The sequence below is a fragment of the Lissotriton vulgaris genome, chromosome 6, assembly GCF_964263255.1.
Source record: "Lissotriton vulgaris chromosome 6, aLisVul1.2, whole genome shotgun sequence".
In the NCBI taxonomy this organism is placed as follows: Eukaryota; Metazoa; Chordata; class Amphibia; order Caudata; family Salamandridae; genus Lissotriton; species Lissotriton vulgaris.
Genome location: NC_141694.1, coordinates 699,639,680 through 699,659,555, shown reverse-complemented (window position 1 = coordinate 699,659,555; position 19,876 = coordinate 699,639,680). Strand labels below are relative to the sequence as shown.

General features: G+C 42.6%; 1 protein-coding gene across 2 annotated transcripts in view; it reads left to right on the top strand.

Moving 5' to 3' along the window:
- The window catches only part of ARMC2 (armadillo repeat containing 2), a 553,174-nt gene that overhangs the window by 23,266 nt on the left and 510,032 nt on the right, over positions 1-19,876 (top strand). For both annotated transcript variants that reach the window (XM_086926679.1, XM_086926680.1), the window contains exon 2: positions 10,088-10,372. In XM_086926679.1, coding sequence (XP_086782805.1) covers positions 10,155-10,372 — 218 coding nt within the window. In that variant the 5' untranslated portion in view covers positions 10,088-10,154. The remainder of the gene's footprint in view (positions 1-10,087; positions 10,373-19,876) is intronic.

The following is a 19,876-nucleotide window of genomic DNA, read 5'->3' as shown; positions in this document are numbered from 1 at the left end:
CAATCACCTGTATGTATATGATGAGCACAGTGTTTTGGCACTGAATGGCAGTGTTAAATGCGCTTAAAGTCCTAAGGCTAGAACCTTGATCAGCGGAAAACCGGGAAGGAGAAAAGCAAAAAGTCGAGGGGAAGCACCCTAGAAAGGGCTATTTCCAGCACCCTTTGAAACTGAAGAATGGTATAGAGATTTGCTATTCTGGGGTGCAGGGAAGGAGGGGTTTCCACATACATTTACCATTGTACCATTTGACTGAAGTGCCTTTTGCCATCACCTCACAGTGGACTTGGTGACCGAAGAGAGCTTCTCTTGGGTGGTTTCTTGATATAGGAAGTCCGGAAGAGTAGAACCTTAAAACGATTAAGCTCCAGTTGGAAAGCTGGACCCCTCCACTGTTTCTAAAACATTTATTGCGTTGAATTGGAGTGCCCGTTAGTAAAGTCTGGAGGTCAGCCATACACAGTCCCCCATCGTAGATTGACTGAGCACACTTGGAAAAATACACTCTTGTCTGTGTATTCACCTGATCCCATGATATTTTAAATAATTTCCTTTTTTGCAGTTGTACTTTATTATTTTAACTTTACTTTGTTTTTTTTCTATTTGTGTCACTCCGTTATTCTGTTTACATGTTGCTTTCTGGCACTTGGTTATAGTGTGGAGTGGCTGGGCTTCACTTGTTCTATATCTGATCCTCTTTTTGCTTCTGTTTTGGTATCTTGTTCCTGTCATTCATTTATTTTACATATTTTTATTGTTTTTTCCTAACATGCAATGATAATAACAGTGTGCAGGCTATCTGTTTGCTGCTTGCTGCTTGGTGTGTTCCTGTGATTCATGATAACAGGACAACCAATGCCTCTACCACTGAAGGCAGCTGCGTTTTGAGGCCACTGTTTGCAGAGCCATGCATGCAGCAGGCTTGCTAAACATTTAAACAAAGTCCTGGGCACACATTAAGGGTAGAGAACAAGAATGTCAGTCCATTCCAAACGTATTGTAGGTACAATAATCACAAAAAGTCGACATCAGTGGATTCTTTTTTCTGCTTGTATTTAGCGAAAACCTTTCAGACAGTAACATCATAGGAAAAAACAGCCGACACATATTTCGTCACCTGGGTATTCACCCGTGACTCATCAGGGCTGTAAAGCTACAAAAACGTGGACTCGCAAAGCCGGTGATAATTCCAACCCGGTAATTCCAAACCGGCGTGTGCGGGTAAAAAAAGGGGAACGAGTAGAAAAGCGGTGTGCCAAGGATAAAGGTAGGAGGGGGCAGGGATGTGTGGGTCTCTTGCCCGTGGAGACCGGACCAAGTCAGGGCTAGCGGGCGGGTACGTCCGTCTATGACCACCGAGGTATGAGGAGCTTCGAAATGGAGCCTGGGGTCCATCTCTTTCCGAAATGTGAGCGGCTGGTGAATACTCAGGTGATGACACACGTGTCAGCTGTTTTTTTCCTATGATGTTACTGTCTGAAGGAATTTCGCTAAATACAAACAGAAAAAAAGTATCCACTGGTGTCGACCTTTTGTGATTATTGTACCTACAATACATGGGAGGATTTCCTTGCACTTCAACCATGCACAGGTGAGTATCTTGCTGCCTTGTTAAAGTTGTGCCTGTTTTCACTTATTCCGAACACTGTGAGCAGCCTTGCATGTCTATCCTTTTTTTTTTCCCCGTAATTTTTTATTTTAGAAAAATATATATTTACATGGAGCATAACATACACATGGGTGGAGGAAGAGGAAAAAGAGAAAAGGGGTGAAAGAGAAAAGATAAGAAATACGCCTGGGGGGTGGGGGGGGGGGGGGCAGGGGGGGATGGGATTCGCTTCCAGCTTCCAGTGTTATTGGAGTTAGTCCGATTGCCAGTCTTTCGAGTTCTACTTGTCGTTGGGGTCCTCCGTCCCTTTGTCTTGCTTGGTTGACGTCCTTGGACCCACGCCCCGGAAGGTAGAGAGAGAGAGAGAAGAAGAACAAGCATTTACAATGCAATGGTTTTGCCTTTGTTAAAGTTAGAGCTATTGGCATTGCTCTTGACATTATTTTTATTTATGTTTTTTTTAACATAAATAAATGGCATTGTAATACAATGCCACTAGCTTTATCTATCGCAAATGACACACAAACACACACAGAGCCCCCCCACACAGAGCCCCCCACACACAGCCACTTAGAGCCCCCCACACACACGGAGCCCCCCACACACACAGCTACACAGAGCCCCCCACACACACAGCCACACAAAGCTTCCTACACACACAGCCACACAGAGCCCTCCACACACACCCACACAGCACAAGCAGGCAACAGGGGCACACGGAGGCACAAGCAGGCAACAGGGGCACACAGAGGCACAAGCAGGCAACAGGGGCACACAGAGGCACAAGCAGGCAACAGGGGCACACAGGGGCACGAAAACTGAGGCACAAGCAGGCAACAGGGGCACGAAAACGGAGGCACAAGCAGGCAACAGGGGCACGAAAACGGAGGCACAAGCAGGCAACAGGGGCACACGCAAATATATTAACCACCACCACAGTTGTCTTATCAGTATTGGACCCTGAAACGTGGTGACTCATGGGTAGCAGGACCTGGATCACCCCAAACTAGATAAAAATAAAGCCAGCTTGTGACAAATTAGATGAGCCAAACAGACTGACCATCAATTTTTTTCTTGTTGTCAGTTTGTTTGTGGCAAGGTTCGGAGAAAAAAATAATGGACAGGTTGACGGTCATTCACTCCGATCTGCTCCGTGCTGCTCCTCAACGCACCTGTCACGCCCCCCAAATTAGTGTTCCTCGTAGTAAATATTTTCTAGCCCCTCCTTCTATCGCTTGCTCTCTCTCTCATTCTCAGTTATCCACTTTTTCTCTGCTTATCCCTTAATATTGGGGACATTTATATACCGCAACTAGACAGAGTCGTCTGAGGAGCATAGCAAAGAGCTTGCCGTAGACTTACACTATGCAACGTTATCATCTTTATTCAGTTCCAAGACCATAAAAGCATAAAAATAAAACAAATATACAATCCATCGTAAATTACGTCTCAGAAATGTTCTAGATTCCATTGCAGTGGATAAGCACCAACTCACAACCGGTCATGTTAGGAAAGAACAGGCCTTCGTCGATATTCAAGTGCAAAACTGCATTGTGTAAATTTAATATTTTGGGAGTAAGTATAAAAACTGCCTTACACAATAAAATGTACAGAAATTATAAAGTGCATAGTGCATTATAAAACATACCCTGTGCCACATGTTAGTTTGAAGGGGAGTGGGTAGTGGGTGTTGTGTTTTTCTGGGGCAGAAAAAATGTCCTTGGGGCAAAAAGAGAACGAAGAAAGCACCTAGTTACTTTCTAAATTGCTATACATAGAGTGGAGCCTCTGCAAGACAAAGGGGCTCTTCCAGCGTCAGGGTGCCGGTGCATAAAGGGTTAAGGCTTGTTCTCCTGTTTGTTCCTTCTATACCTTCTTGTTCTACTCTTGCTGAGTTGTTTCACAAGTCTAGCTAATGGATTCTGCAGCTGTTTCATTTTCTGCATATCATAACATATCACATGCTGCATAATTTGAATATTTTAACTTTGTTTCTAGCTGAAACAAATCAAACGTTACTTTAAAAATTGCATCATCTGGTGCTGTAAAGTAGTAAACCCTTTGCAAAGTTTACCTTGTCACCTTTGAGATGGGGATTGCTGTAAACATTTCTAAAAAGAATATTAAAGGGGTGAAACGTTTGTCCATACAACATTATTTTGTGTGTTAAATAGCGCAACGCTATTGGCAGAGAATTATGTTGCCTATTTTTTTTGTCAGCTTTAGTTAGGGCCCCTGAAAGACAGCACATCAGTTAACAAAGAGGATACATGCACTTAATGTTCCTCACATTTCTGAAGTGAGTGCTGTGATTTGAGTTATTTTGTGCCTCAGCGTGGATGCTAATAATAATCCGACTTCTATGTCTGTGGAACGTGCTGGTCTTTGGTTTTCAAAGATGTGGTGGTCGCCCTGCTCATTTATGTTGCCATTTTCTCTCTCTCGTTATCCTTTACTTCTCTCTCGTTCTTGTTGTCTCTCTGTTCTCCCAGGTCTACTTAGAGAGGCCCACTTCCAAACTCGATTCTTGTTCTTTCTCCCTTTCTTCTCCACAGCAGTTTTCCTTTCACAATGTTTAAGTATACCTCCCAGTCGCTACCCCCTCTCGCTGCCTCTCTTCTCTTCGCCTTGCCCTCCTGCCTCCCTGTGCCAGTCTGCGCTGCGTGACATACAGTGGACTGAGGTCCACACATACACGATCCATGCCTAGGCGACCCCTCTCGGAGTCCATCATCCCGCCCCGAGTCCCTTCAGCCTCCTTGTCACTCGTCCAACACTCACCCCAGCTCTGCGCCTCCTATTCACCCTCCTCTCCGCCTGCAGCACCCAGCCTATTACTCCCGGCTCGCAGCAATTCTCTTGCCCATCCCCGAATTACCATAATCCTTCACCCTATACATTTTCCCAAATCCCCACTTTAGCCACTTAACTTGGACATTCACTCCCTGCCTGCTCTTCAGCACACTCACTCACCCCTGTACCGTTCAGCACTCAACCCCTTTCCGCTGCCCCCATCCTTTCAAACTTTCCCCTCCCAGCCCCCAAACGCGGCCTCTCATCACCTCCACAGATGCCATCCCATACACTCACTCCGCGGCCCCCGGTGTCGGACACTCACTCCGTGCTTGGCCTCCTCCTCCGCCTTCTTCCTCTGCAGGCCCCGGTCCGCCAGGGTCATCAGGTAGGCCCACACCTCGCTCCTCGGCCGGGGGGCACGAGCGGGCCCTGAGGGGCCTGGAGCGGCCCGGGAGAGGTCCAGGCGGAGCCGCTGTGTCCCGCCCGCCTCCATGGAGCTGTGTCCAGGCTCAGCCTCCAGGAAAGAAGCGGGAGGGGGCGGGAAAGGGGGAGGAGAGAGCTGACGACGGCCGGCCGGAGCAGAAGGCGGGCACCAGGAAACAAGCGGGAGGGGGCGGGAAAGGAGAGGCCGGAGCAGGAAGGCGGGCATCAGAGAGAAGCGGGAGGGGGCGGGAAAGGGGGAGGAGAGAGCTGACGACGGCCGGCCGGAGCAGAAGACGGGCACCAGGAAACAAGCGGGAGGGGGCGGGAAAGGAGAGGCCGGAGCAGGAAGGCGGGCATCAGAGAGAAGCGGGAGGTGGCGGGAAAGGGGGAGGAGAGAGCTGACGACGGCCGGCCGGAGCAGAAGACGGGCACCAGGAAACAAGCGGGAGGGGGCGGGAAAGGGGGAGGAGAGGCCGGAGCAGAAAGGCGGGCATCAGGAAACAAGCGGGAGGGGGCGGGAAAGGGGGAGGAGAGACGCTGACGACGGCCGGCCGGAGCACGAAGGGCGGACACCAGGAAACAAGCGGGAGGGGGCGGGAAAGGGGGAGGAGAGGCCTGAGCAAGAAGGCAGGCATCAGGAAACAAGCGGGAGGGGGCGGGAAAGGGGGAGGAGAGACGCTGACGACGGCCGGAGCAGGAAGGCAGGTGCCGGCAATGCCGGACCAGAATCGGGGGCGTTCCCGGCTTTCGGCTGACGTCGCGTGACGTCGGCAAAAGCCAAAGAATCTCGGGAACGCCCCCGTGTCTCTTCCGGCATTGACGGACAGGCCCCTCGTCCAATGGCTAGGCTCCATTTATGGAGCCAGCCAATGAATGACGAGGGCCGACCCAAACCCACACTACAGTACTCATTAGGTTTTCGCCTGCGCGAAAAAGCTGCGCAGAGCGCAGCTTTCGCCAGGCAAAACCTAAAAAGGAGCGTTGCCGGTTTCATCCCTGGTGTGAGCACAGAAACAGGCACCTAACCAGCTCTTTCTGCTATTATTTTAAAAAGTACACTGATCTTTCAACAGTGTTTACAAATACGGCCTTCTTTTAAAACTAGATTTTGCGACTATTATAGAAATCTGGTGCACGGAATCATAAAGCTTACATATTGTCTGTGCATGCAGTGCCCCGTCCCCTGTTTATGAAGTTACTCACCGGAAGCAATTGCTGTTATTGATGGTGGAGAAACCTTTTTAACATGAGAAGTTTTTGTTTTTTCGAAACTTCCCTAGAGTTTAAATAATTGCTATCAAAGTCGTAATTTCATCCGTACGCACCTTACCTTTTGGTGTGAAATGCTGTTTAATATTACAAACTTTGGGGGTCTGTTTCAGAGACTGCTGCTCCGTTAGTTTTGGAATATTCCAGACCTTTTTTTGGCCTAGTTCTATCTTTGGACTGCGTGCATAAGTCATTCGAACGGTTGTTATATTTTTTTACCTCTTCTCCATCCTAGCTCTGCCATTATGTATAGGGCCCAACCCATTTGATGAGTCCTACTCTGGACTTAATCTTCTCTTCTACCATCTGTATAATATTAAGACCTACTTTCCCTCTTCATTATTCAAGCCATTTGCCCCTCCCTTTTCTTCTCACTGGCCTTGGGATAGCCGTCCTAACCCAGATTTTATCTGCACCTCTAACCTACAGGTCTTTGTGCAAATTTACTGTGACTAGTTTTAATCTAGCCCTTTTCAGTCCACCCTATATTCTGTCTCCAGATCCTACAATTACATTCTTGGGTTTCATTGAATAGGTATTAGCTGCTAGTACTGCTGTGAAAGCACACTCCACTTTCAGTTTCAGTTGAGTCTCCAAATGTATTCAATAAAAGAGTTGTGAAAGTGGAGAAAAGGGATTCCCTCAGCATCTACTAAGTATTCTAGCTCACTAGGGCAAGGTGAAGCACACGTTCTAAACCCTAATACAGAAGTTTCTAGAATAGGCCAAATGTCTGAGTGGCTTTGCTACTACAACAAGCAGGCTTTGGGATACGTTCAAGAGCATAGGAAGCGAGCAATCTTTTTATAGTATCAGCACAGGAGCACACTTTTGTACAGAAGCAGCACCTCTGAGAAATCAAACTTCAGGTGCCAGGGGAGTTCTGTGTCTTAGGGACAGGATCTGTCAGTTAGAAGATTTTACTATGGACAAGAAACATGGCTCTTTTATACGGTCTGTATTAAAGGGCTCCCATCTTGATGTAGTGAAGGGATCTAAAAAAATCCCTGCAAGTCGCTCTATCGCTGGAGTATTAGTCTCACATGAGCAATGTTCACAATAAAACTAAAGACATATTTGTTATTGCTATGGAGCAATCTGATCATTATTGTAAGTAAGAGCAAATGCCTTTCTCCTTAAACAGGCCCATTATAACCACTATAACTAAGTTCATAGTGGCAATTATAATGCGCACAACCCCCCCCCATAATAAAGTCAATCAATTAAAGTAATTTGAGAGTTATAGTGTTTTAGCACCAATCAGACAGCGTATTCAAAAGTTCCGCTCAAAACTGGCTAAGGGCCCTGACTTCAAGCAGCGCACGAGGGAGGCGAGAGATGCACGTTATAAATGGTGCAAACATTGAATACCTTGCCAATACACATATGCAGGGAGTCTGGTCTTGTCTTCTGTACAAATAGATTAAAGAAACCTTTCCACCCCCTTGTGGATATTATAGTAAAGGACGGCATATGGGCCAACTTTCACTTCTCAGACCTTAAGGAGTAGAGTACCATTCTGATTAAGTACAATGTAAGCGTGGGTGTGGATCCATGTGTCCCAGCTACTCAGGTGCTCTCTTACAGCCCATTTGCTTTGCTCTTTTGTGCCAGCGTCACATTGGCAGTAGCCTAATTTCCATCTTTTACCACTCCTGTGCCTCCCTTTTGCCACCCCTTGCGTAGCACCTTTACTCCAACGCTTGAGGTTCCCTTGCACGTCACTACATCTTACCATACCTATGCCCATTTTGCATTGACAGCACTGTGCTTCTTCAATCATCTCTTTGCTCCTATTAAGTATCGCCACTCCCACCTTTTCACCTCCCTAATCCTGGCCACCTACATGCTGCTGATATCCAAGTTCCTCCCTTAGCACCCCTCATTCAATACTCTCTCCCTTGCCCTCCCATGCTCCTTTCCATCCACAATCATCCTTAACATTGACAGTGCTCCTTGCCACTCCTATTCAGTCTTGGCATGCCTGTACAACATTGACACCCTTGTGTCTTTTCTACCACATCCTTATCACAACTGTCCCACCTTTCCTTTTCTTCGTGTGTGCCTACTTGCATTCCTTGTGCCCTCTTAACACCCCTCTCTTATCAATCAAGTACCTTCCTTCTTCCTTCCTGATTTCATGGTTATCCATGTGTTTCACTGTGCTTTGCCATTACTGCCTCGCTTGTCGTATTATGAGGCTGGTCACAAAGGCACTTTGGAGTCAATAAAGCTGTACTACTATAGTACTCATTTACATACACTTACGTTCCCTGTGAATTGCCAACAAAACATCTAAGATGGGATTAATATGAAAACATTCAGGGAAAAGTTGTGCAATTTCTACAAATAGAAAGGGCTGTGTCCTCTTTGCATTTTTACTGGGAGGGAGTTGGACATTTGGGGCTGATTTACAAAGACATGTAAGACTGTGTAAAATAGTAGTCCTATAATATTCATTCCCATACTCAAAATGCTTTGAAGAATATTCCTCACTGTGTCCCCTTGCCATCCCTACGCTGCCATAGCCACCCATTTTCTACCTTTCTACTGCTCTAGCTTAAACTTTGCCAGACCCAGTGGCGTCTGCCTCTGAACAGGGAGGGTGGGGTGGTTGAGGGAACAGGAGGGAATGGATAACAAAATAAATAAAAATAAACTTACCTTCGCCCCGCACGACTCTCTTCTGTCCTCTTTATCTGCTGGAGTGGAAAGCACCGTAAGCACCGAGGCCCCCCCCCGTACTCTCCCAGCCAATCACGAGGCAGCATGAGCAGCGTCGTGATGAGTCTGAGCAGCCTGTTTGGCGACTCGGGCAGTGCCTGGGAACCTGAGCATGTTCTCCATGTGGCTGTGATACAAATTCCTGTGGAGAACATGCTAAGTGTGCATGACGGTTTGTTCAGCCCAAACCGTCATGTGCACTTAGAGGAGTGCAAACCACTCTGCTCTGGCGTCACAGAGCCAAGCCCCACCCGACCTGGTTCCGAGTCCAGCATAGAAAAATAAAATGATAATAACATCATGTTATTATCATTTTCTTTTTTGCACTGCTGAAATAGCAGTGGGGCAACTCTCCTCCACCTTTGCAGAGTAGCCAGGCCATTCTTCCATAACTGTGCTCCCTTGTTTTCACTGTGTTTCACAAATTAGCTATAGTCTTTACTTCCACACCCCTGTGTTTCTATTGTAATCCATTGCCATATAGCTATACCCATACTGTGAATGCTGTGCTGTGCTGGGGAACTTTAGTTGCCTTTGGTGAATGACTCAGTGTCTCATTTTTTAATAAATGTTTTGTTTTACTGCTAGAAAATACACTTCCAAACTAAAACATTGAGGAATCATAATATAGTGTTTTATTATACAAGTCTATTCCTTATTACAAAAATTCAAGATATACTTTGGAGGCATGACGCATAGCTATTTTATTTTTCGAAAATACATATTTTGTATGTTTCTCAGTATCAATATTGTTATTTAGAATTGATCCGTTGGTAAATTTACTTTGTTCCTTGAAAATATAAACACATTGATATGAGTGAACCTTAATTTAATATACAGAAAATAAATTTGCAATGTAATAACTCTTTTCCTGATTCCCAAATTGTTTTCTATGGATAGGATTGACATACTTCTAAATTTTCAGTCGTAAGTCTTACCAGAAAGAAAGTTTTATGATTTGGGTCCTCATTTTAATGTATGTATTTAATTAAAAAATGGCATAGAGTTGTAATGCTTGTAGATCATTTAAGAGGACCGAGATTGAATAAGAGAACCTTATTTCAGTTTTAGTTAGTTCCCAAAATATTGCTGTCCTAGATCCACTCAGAACATGGTATTTCGTCTATGTAACAGATGGAGAACAAGGAACATATTTCACCAGTATTGGTCAGGTGAATTTGACAGTGCTGTTTTCAAATCGCTGTCTTGTAAAATGTTTTACAGACACTATTGAGTAACGATGTCTCTTTGCTTTTTGACTTGCAGGTACTCTACACGCCTATTATGTAGCACAAGGAGTACTTCTATAACATATTCAAGATCAATTACAAAGATGCACCCCTCCAAGGATAAGAAGGCAGAGAAACTGATACCATTTTTCAAACCACCAGTACCTAAACAAAAAACAAGTGCTGAAATTATAACTGAGGCAAGGAATGCACTAAGGACTATAAAAACTCAAAGGCCATTTACTCCAAGGGATGAACAAAGAAAGCTTTTTGGACCTGCATCTTCTAGAACACCAGAAAACAGACCACCGTCGACTTTCAGGTACCGAACAGATCTCTCGTTATTCGTCATTTGGGTGTCCCCTTAATAAGGCTCATCTACAGACAGACCTATTGTATACCTATTGTATATAACACATAACAATATTTAGAGCGGTTTGAGTAGTCGAGCCCTATGTTCATGAGTGGGAGGCTCTGTTGTCTGTCTCAGTTGTATTATCTTGATTCAGTGGTTTTCCTTCCTCTTCCTTGATTGTCCTGCCCAGGCGCCTATCAGTCTCACAATGTTCTGATTGGAAGAATAGTATCTTTCTGCTGCATACCTGAGGGAGCTTAATTTATTTAGTATTGCCCACTCCATGTGAGTGCATTTGATGCATTTCTTTTGTTGATCTCACTTCTCACTTTTTCTGAGTTATTCAGGCTCTACCTGGCACTCTCTTACCCACTCCCTCACTATGTCCTCCCCATCCCACTTCCAGTGGTACATTTTGTTATTATTTTCATGAGGGATGTGCTACCAGTCTGCTTGTTTCCTTCCCTTGAGCTCACATTTTCCCTGATGCTCCATATCCTTCGGCCCAAGTTTAATTAATTTTTTTAATGCTTTTTTTTCCTGAGGGACCAGTTGCTGGAAGTGCTGCTTCCTTCCTTTTTTGTGCTTTGCACATACTACTTTTGAATTATTTTAAACATTTTAATTCACTTTTCTCACATAGTTGCCTGCCATGTTAAAATTGTAAATTATGTGCATATGTTGACATGCGTCATGGCGCACGTATTTGCATGCATCCTGACGCATATATATCAGCGGCCATACATGTGTGCATCTTAAGTCATGCGATTGGCAGCAAGCATTGGCAGAGCCACTTGCGTGATCTTTTATAATCTAGACCTTTTCACTTTGCCAGTGATTGCTTTCTATTGTATGCAAGTGACTGTTTCATATTTTAGCCCAGCTCACAATTTTAGTTTTCTTCCACATAGAGCTCTCTGGGTTTCATTACACCAGTGGGTATCCCAAAGACCTGTTGTAATATGAACTGCCCCTACATCATTCTCCATAATCCTGCCTCGCAGTAATAACATTGTTTTTGCTTTCAGAAATCAAAGTATAGCTATAGAAACCTACCTGCTATTTTCCAGTTGTTCGGTTGGTGCCCCATGAGGGACTTTCTTTAAGTACTTTATTTTTCAAAAATTACTTTTTTGATATATTTACAGTGCAGCGTCCACTCGTTCCTGAAGATGTGCTAGGTTTGTGTCTCTTGGCCAAAGCACAGTTTTAGATGTTGCTTAGCAATGTGCAGCTCTTGTTCCAAAGTGCATTTTCTAGTTGTCTCCTGAAAGAAATCCACACCTTACCACACCTATGTATGCTCGCTCGATTGTGGAGATTTTGAACGCAGTCCTGATGCAGACCTGGGTGATCCTGCCAACCTTCTACCATTACATATTTCTAAGTAACTACTTGACTGTTGAATCTATATTTATGAAAGGCCTTTGTGTTCAGAACACCCTGGCACGTTTATGTTTTGTGACTAAGCAGAGCCCGCAAGCCTGGCCGCTAGGTCGCTCCTCCCACCTTCCCACTCTGCACTCCGTTTCCAGACGTACTCACAGCCACTGAGCAGTGAAGCTATGTCACGGTGAGATGGTGTGCAGGCAGGCTTCAATTCAAGTTTCCCGAACTGGACACCGGTGGTGTTCCCGCATCGGGGGTGTTCCCACATCGGGGTTATAGTTGTTCTCCCGTCCATATATTGGGAGTTGCCACAGGTAGCCATGACACAAAATCATTGTGAATGTTATGCGCAGCGAAACGCTGCAAAAGGACACAACAGGCATCAAAGCGTGTCCACTTCACAACAGACTGTTGGTTCCCTTGCTCGCGTTCAGTTGTTCTGGGGGAAATATCAAGGGGACGAAGTTGGTGTAACACTGTGGTGATATAGTGTTTAAGGCAGGCATTCCGGGACTACTTGTTCACTGAAGTCACACTGAGATACTTTCTAAGAAGGCTGTTAAGCCTGGGAGGAGTTCATGACTATAAAGCCTGTCATCAAGTGTCAGGACGTGCCTGCCTAGTATCTGTTTTGTCCAAAACCAGTGCTATGTATGGTCTGTGTTACTGTTTCGGCTTGGGAAAGTGACCAGGAGACTGAAAGACATTTTGTTCTTCTGTATAGGAGCATGGTTGAAAAGATGGATCTGGGTTTAGGTTTTTGCAGAGTGGTCGCATCTCAATTTGACCAGGTATTATGGTCCGATAGAAGATGATACAGAGTTAGCTTTATAAGCTTTCAATTGAACCATACTGCCACCTTGGTTTGGGAGGGGATTTCAATTTTCCACAAAATGTGAAGTTGGATTCCTCAAATAACTTGCAAAGGCAGACAAAGCCCAAAACGTCAGCCTTATTATAATCATTCAAACAGGGTTTTGCCATGACGTCTTCGTTATCCGGACTTCAAGAAATATACTTGTTTTTTGCAGCAGTTTAATACCGTGTCCGATTTAGATTTGTATGTTTTTTTTGTCTAATTTAAATAGAAAGTCAACCACCATTTTCACCAATGCTTTTTCAGATCACTCCATAGACCTTCTTGAAACTGGTCTAGGTGTTGATTTAAACTCAAGGCGAAGATGACAGCTGGATAGATTATTGTTGGTAGATCAGGTTTGTTATTATTTGGTTTTTCCAAATAAACCAAAATGCGGCTTCAATATTGTCAGTTTTGGTCTACTTTAAAGTTAAATTTAGGTGGTGGACGATTGGTTATAAAGATAAAATAAACCGGGAACACTCCGTGCGAATTCAGGAGCTGTAGGAAGCCCTGGAAAAGGCATCAGAGACAGTAAGAGCTCAGTCAGGCGTCACAGAATTTTAGGGATTTTTTTATTGCTGGAGAAATATGTAATGCTTCCAGCAGAAAGCATATGAAAAGAGGCAACAGATCAGTAAACTTTTGGCATGGTCCACTAGGAGTAAAATGAGTCACAACTGCATTCATACTATTCTTAATCTATTTCCATCACTCAAACAAGTGACAAAGAAGAAATAGCACAGTTATTTTATCAACATTCAGGGACCTTTATTCTTGGTAGAGCAGGACCAATATCTTAGTTTGTTTGAGCTCCCTAAATTGTCCCAAACATATAAGAATAGTCTTATTGTGTAAATATATTTGTCCAACATAGCTTTTAATACAATGGCAAATGTAAAAGCACATGGGAGCAATGGTATTCCAACAGTATTTTATATAGAACTTGCTCCACAACTTCTAACTTTTTGAGAGAATTATTTGAGTTAATGAATTAATTGCGGGTTTCTAACGTGCTAGAATCGACTCCCGAAGGAGTATCTCTGCGCCATAGACCGCTGGGGAACCCGTCCTGGCTTTCCCTGTGAGATGGTCCCTACTGGGTATCTCCAAGGTGAAACCAGGCATCCCCGGCGTTTGTGGGGGGCCGTTGTGGAGATGAAAAAACAGTATGATAGAGTCTTTATTACTTGAGACTTTTCGACTGAAACAATCAGTCACTGTTGTAATTATTGATATTTTTGCTTAAGACCTCATAGAAGCTACTACACTAGCCCTGAGGAAATACACCAAAAGAAATGGTAAGTCTGTTCAACAAATGAAGTTCAAAGAGTAATAAGAAGCAACACAGGAAAATATTTTTAAAGAAACTTATTTATGTCTTCAAATCAAATTCAAATTTTGCAAGGGTTCATGATCAAAATAGATGCACAAGAATCTGAGGTATAAGGAAACGACAAAATCAATCCATCAATACATAAGAAAAACAGTCCAGTCTGTAAATCAAATAGAAATTGACTCCTTATAAAAATAAACAGAAAGTCAGATGCAGAGTGTAGACATAGACTGATGTGTCGACGTTTCGGTCTCACAAGTTTTATCCAAAGACCATCATCAGGGCGATAGGTTTTAAATGCAGTACGAATGACCCCTATAAAATAATTAAATCATGAAATTAACAACACATCCTTTTTAAGTGTTGCTGACATAGTCATCAGATCTATGTATCTTTTTAGTCTATTTACATTACAAAAGCATATGTGAAAATTGTAGCTTCACAGACTAGTCAGTGTGGTGCCAAAGAATGCTAGCTTACAGAATACAATTTGGGATAAAATCTAAGAATCCATTCAACGTAGATCAATTGGATAACTTACTTATAGTAAAACCGAGAAAGCACAATGAATATTCTGAAGTGCAGTTCAACTTGTGAATTTGTACCCTGTGGGAAACAAAAATAATAAACGAAGGGAGATCTCACTTATTTGTTCTAGTACATACTAGTAGTCTTTTTAGCTTTTCTCTACATTTTAAAGGAATTATTGTTATTTTTACCTCAGGGATTCAACAACTTATCTCTTTGTTTGCGATCCACGTGGTGATCCAGGTATGAGAATAAATTCTTTGTTTTAGGGTCCAGATGCGCTGAAATAAATAATGTATATTTTATAACGCTGGACGTTTCCATGGTGCTATGTATAGTCATTTTTATCTCTAATTATCATATTCATGGCAAGCTATAGGGCGAGCATTTAACATAATTATGCCCCGTATTCTATGAAGGCATGATTTTCTCAAGATAGTTTATAAACTTAGAACACACAGTGATTTATGCTTATCTAGATACTGTCATTGTGTGTCTGAAGGGTTAAAATCATTCTTTTGTGCCAACGTGGTTAACTTCCATTGAGTTAGAAGCATTATGCCCACTCACTAGTAGAACAGTGAAGGCACGTTGTCAGAAGGTATCTCGAAAATTACCACGTTAGAGAAGACCCACATTTTAGTGGACAGTCACCATTAGCATTGTTAGAATGTGTTCCGCTCCACAAGTTCCATGGATACATACTATTAGTTACGAAGGCAGTACTCGCGTTTTACATACACGCTAACTCTGACGTGTTAGCGATTGAAATAAACCCAGTTGTATGGCGTGTTCGGCTCCATAGAGCACACAATGTTTTGATTCTATCGATTTAAGGAAGATACCAACTGAACGGCATGGCTCTGTTTATTTTTATTACCAACACAGTGTTTGCATATTACATAAACGTTGAATTAGTGACTTGTAAGCGTTTAAGTAAGCCTAATTAAATGGCGTATTCGGCTCCGTATAGCACTTAAACAAACAACATTTAGAAATGTTAAGGAAGCAGTTCTATCGGTTCAAGATCTACGCCAAAATGTATGGCGTTGCTCTATTTGTTCCGGCATGCTGGTTTCGTCTACTTACTTCTGAAGACAACAGACGCACAGGCTCGTCAGTATCGGGTCAAAGGCGATCAACGTCTTAGGCCAATCAGAGCGTATTTATGCTCCCATTACGTCAAGCGTATTGGTCACATGTACTGCTTGTAACTAAATTTGTTTTTATGTTTTTTGTATGATGCGGCGGCCATCTTAGAATGTCTACAATGTGGTGTATTTCGGATTAAAACACAAGCATCGTATTTCTCTTAGTTTCAGCAGAAACTTAATATTGTGCGATTATTAGTTAGCGCTTATCTTTTTAAATACAAGATTTATTTTGTCAGCATATACTCACGATATCACGCGTTTTCTGATTACTTGAATCAGATCTCATAAGTTTATAAAAGATACAGCATTATGCTGGTTGCTCCTAACACATCAACATTTAAAGTGTCAAATGATGTGTTAAATGCATTTATATCAGATTACTCAACAAGAGGGAACTCGTTAATAGCCTAACCCTTACATAGGGTACGTTACATATATCTACACAGACCATATATAGAATACAAACAGATAGTGTAGAAACTTGCGTGGCATACATTCTATGAAGTTTTTAACACACTATCGCAGTAATTATGCGCGTACAATCTGGTAGGTAACCTGGATTTACAAAACATCAGATATCTGTACTGTTCTATAAAATGTTTGTTGTTATATACATTTCATAATATGGATATTGAGAATCACATGATATGGATTTTGGATATCACCTGTCGCAGTAGAGTTGCGCGCACATTCTCAGGGTTAACCTCATTTTTGTATATGAAACTATTATATGTCTGTATGTAACTCAGTTGTGTGCTTATCTGTGATAAGCAGTCTCAGTTATGCAGGCCAATGTGTGCCATTCAGTCAAAGAATTTAGCCCCTTTCTCACGCTATTGGCAGGCTCGATCCATTGATTTTCTTTCAGTGTCCGAAGTCTATTGACATTTGATTGTCTGATAGTTGGTTTGATGACATCTATGACCCACCATTTTATGTCCTTTTCACTGTGGTTTTGGTGGAGAAAATGTTCCACAAGGGGTGCATTTTCTATTTTACACCTAATCCTGGACTGGTGCTGCAAGATTCTTTGTTTAACCATTTGCGTGGTTTTGCCTATGTATATCATGGCACATGGGCATTGTATGCAGTACACCACATTTTGCGTGCGACAGTTGGAAAAATTCTTGATCTTAATTGTTTTGCCATTAAGGTCAAATGATTTGATATTGTCTGTGGTGTCGCAAGCAGTACATTTATTGCATTTAAAATGTCCTGTCAAAGGGACCAATTGTCTCATGTTGTCAACAAGGTTTTGGTTATCATTTTCATACGCATGTACTAACCTATCCCGTAGGTTACGACCACGCTTAAATGAAAAAAGTGGCTTCTCTTTAAATTCAGGTAGCTCTGAAAGCAATGGCCATTGTTTCAGTATTACTTTCTTCAATTGATTGCTGATCGTGCCAAAGGTTGTAACACATACAAGGGTATTATTCTCTTTTCGGACATGGTTGGTAAGTAGTAGATCACGGTTATTGTACCAGGCTCTCTTCAATGATTGTTTCAGGAGTTTGTTCGGATATCCCCTTTCTGATAGTTTGGTTTTCAATATCTTTGCTTCTTTGAACTAGTCTGTTTTCTTTGTACAATTTCTCCGTAGACGGAGAAATTGGCCAAAAGGTAGACCATCCCGCAAAGCCTTGGGGTGATGGCTACTATATTTAAGGAGGGTGTTTCTGGACGTAGGTTTTGTATATAGTGTTGTATACAACGTGTTGTCCTCATTGACTTTGATTGTAATGTCAAGAAAGTTCATCTGATGGTTATTACTTTCAAGAGTAAATGACAAGTTGGAGTTTCTTTCGTTGAGCCACAGATGAAAACTGGTGAGAAGATCTTTGCTACCTCTCCAGATGACAAAAACGTCATCGATATACCTAAGCCAACAAGAAATGTTAGCCAGGTAAGGATTCAGTGGATGGTAGATGAATCTTTTCTCGAATTCTGCAACATAGATATTCGCAATGTCTGGGGCAAAAATTGCCCCCATGGCTACCCCTTTAAGTTGTTGATAGTAGCTTCTTTCAAATAGAAAGAAATTCTCACATAAGGGGATTCTGATGCATTCTAGTATGAAGTTAGTTGGTACCTCATGTGGTCTGCTACGGCTGTCTAATAGATCTTTTAATATAGCCAAAGCCTCAGATTGTGGAATGTTCGTATACAGGCTTTCTATGTCCATAGTGACCAAGTGTTCTTCATCTGGATTAAAGGGATGGTTTTCTAGTTTATTAATGACAGATGTTGTGTCCTTAATGTAAGTTTCAGATCCTACCACAAATGGCCGAATGAAGTAGTCAGCATATTTGGCAAGGGGTTTTAGTATAGAATTACACCCTGACACTATTGGTCTCCCTGGTGGTTGCGTGGTGTTTTTGTGTACCTTAGGAAGAATGTACAGCGCTTGTACTGTAGGTGCTTTGTTTGTTAGAAATAATGCTTCTTTTTCACAGAGCCAACCTCCTTCTAGACCGGTTTGGCTAAGATGTGAGATTTCTTTTTCTAATCTAGATGTTGGATTAGTGGAGAGTCGTTTGTAGTTATCTGGTACTGAAAGTTGTTTCAGGACTTCATTTTTGTAGGCAACTTTGTCCCAGAGGACAATGCCTCCCCCTTTGTCCGCCGGTTTAATCAGGGTTCCTGGTAGTGATTCTAGATTTTTCAAAGCTGTGAGCTCTTCCTTGCTAAGGTTGTTTCTAGCAAACGGCATCTGTTTGAAAAGATTTTCTGTTTCAATCAAGACTGCTTGCTCAAAGGTCATTATTTCCTTTGACACCATATTGTTGAGTGGGAAAAAAGTTGATGGAGGATGTAGGCCTGTAAAATTTCTTTCCCCTTTTGGTGTTTTATCGGAAAAGTAGTTTTTGAGCCTAATAGTTCTAAAAAAATTTATATAGCTCTAACTTAGTTTGAAATTGGCTATTCCTGTTTGTAGGCATAAAGGAAAGTCCAGCAGAAAGGACTTCAATCTCAGGATCACTTAAAGTATGATTGGAAATGTTGAAGATAGGGATAGAGTTGTTATCTCCTACCATTCGTAATACTGGTTTCGTGTTTTGCGCTGACCAGGGGTGTACTGATTTCGAAACCATCCCCTCCTTCCCCCCCTGTTGTTCCTTGGTCGCCCTGTTCTTCTCCTGTCCTGTCCTAAAAAAGACGATTGTCGGGAAGTAGATGGCTGCTGGTCAAAGTTAGATCTAGATTGTCCACCCTGTTCTGAATCCGTCTCAGATCCTGTTTCTGAGAAGGTTACACGTTTCTGTTGAAATTGTTGCGGACCTCTATAGGTGTCATGAGGTTCATAAAAGTCTTTCTGCAGGTAAGGATATGTCTTATCCTTGTTGTAGCTGCGGATATCTTTGTGGAGTTTATCAGTCTTTTTTTGAGCATTGAAGGTTTCAAACTCTTTGATGGTTTGTGCCACCTTATCTGAGAGCAATTTAGCATTGGTGATGCTGCTATCAGAGTGGATCTTGTTTTCAATTATTTCAATTTCCTTCAATAAAAGAACGATCTGTTTGGATGCAGTCTCAATGCTTAGGACCGTCCATGTCCTTGAGCATTTATTGGCAGCAAAACTGAAATTTATTTTAAAGTCATTATCATCTATGAAAATGATTGGAATGTTTTTGATCTGCAGCCCTGTTGGAATGATGTTTGCGTTAAGACAATCGGTGAGAAATTTGGCATGAAGCTCAGTTCTCACCAACTTCTTTTTCAATCTCTCTAGCTGGATTAGATCGGTTTCATATGGTAATTGTGTAGCTGTATTTTTATTACCCAAGAGAGAAGGGCCTGCTGCTATTTTTTGTACATATTCTTCCGTATATGAAAGAGTTTCAGTCTCAGACATCAAGATAGATGATTACAGGTAGTTACCTGTTCAACCACTTAAGAGTGGCCCACAGCAGAGGTTATCTGCGCTATGTAACTGATTAGAGAAGTGGGTAACCCAATATACCCTTGCGGGATCGGGCAGACAATATATAGTTAAGGGAAAGTTCCAGCAAGGGATTTATTTAAAAGTTTTTGTAAAAACAGTATGATAGTCTTTATTACTTGAGACTTTTCGACTGAAACAGTCAGTCACTGTTGTAATTATTGATATTTTTGCTTAAGACCTCATAGAAGCTACCACACTAGCCCTGAGGAAATACACCAAAAGAAATGGTAAGTCTGTTCAACAAATGAAGTTCAAAGAG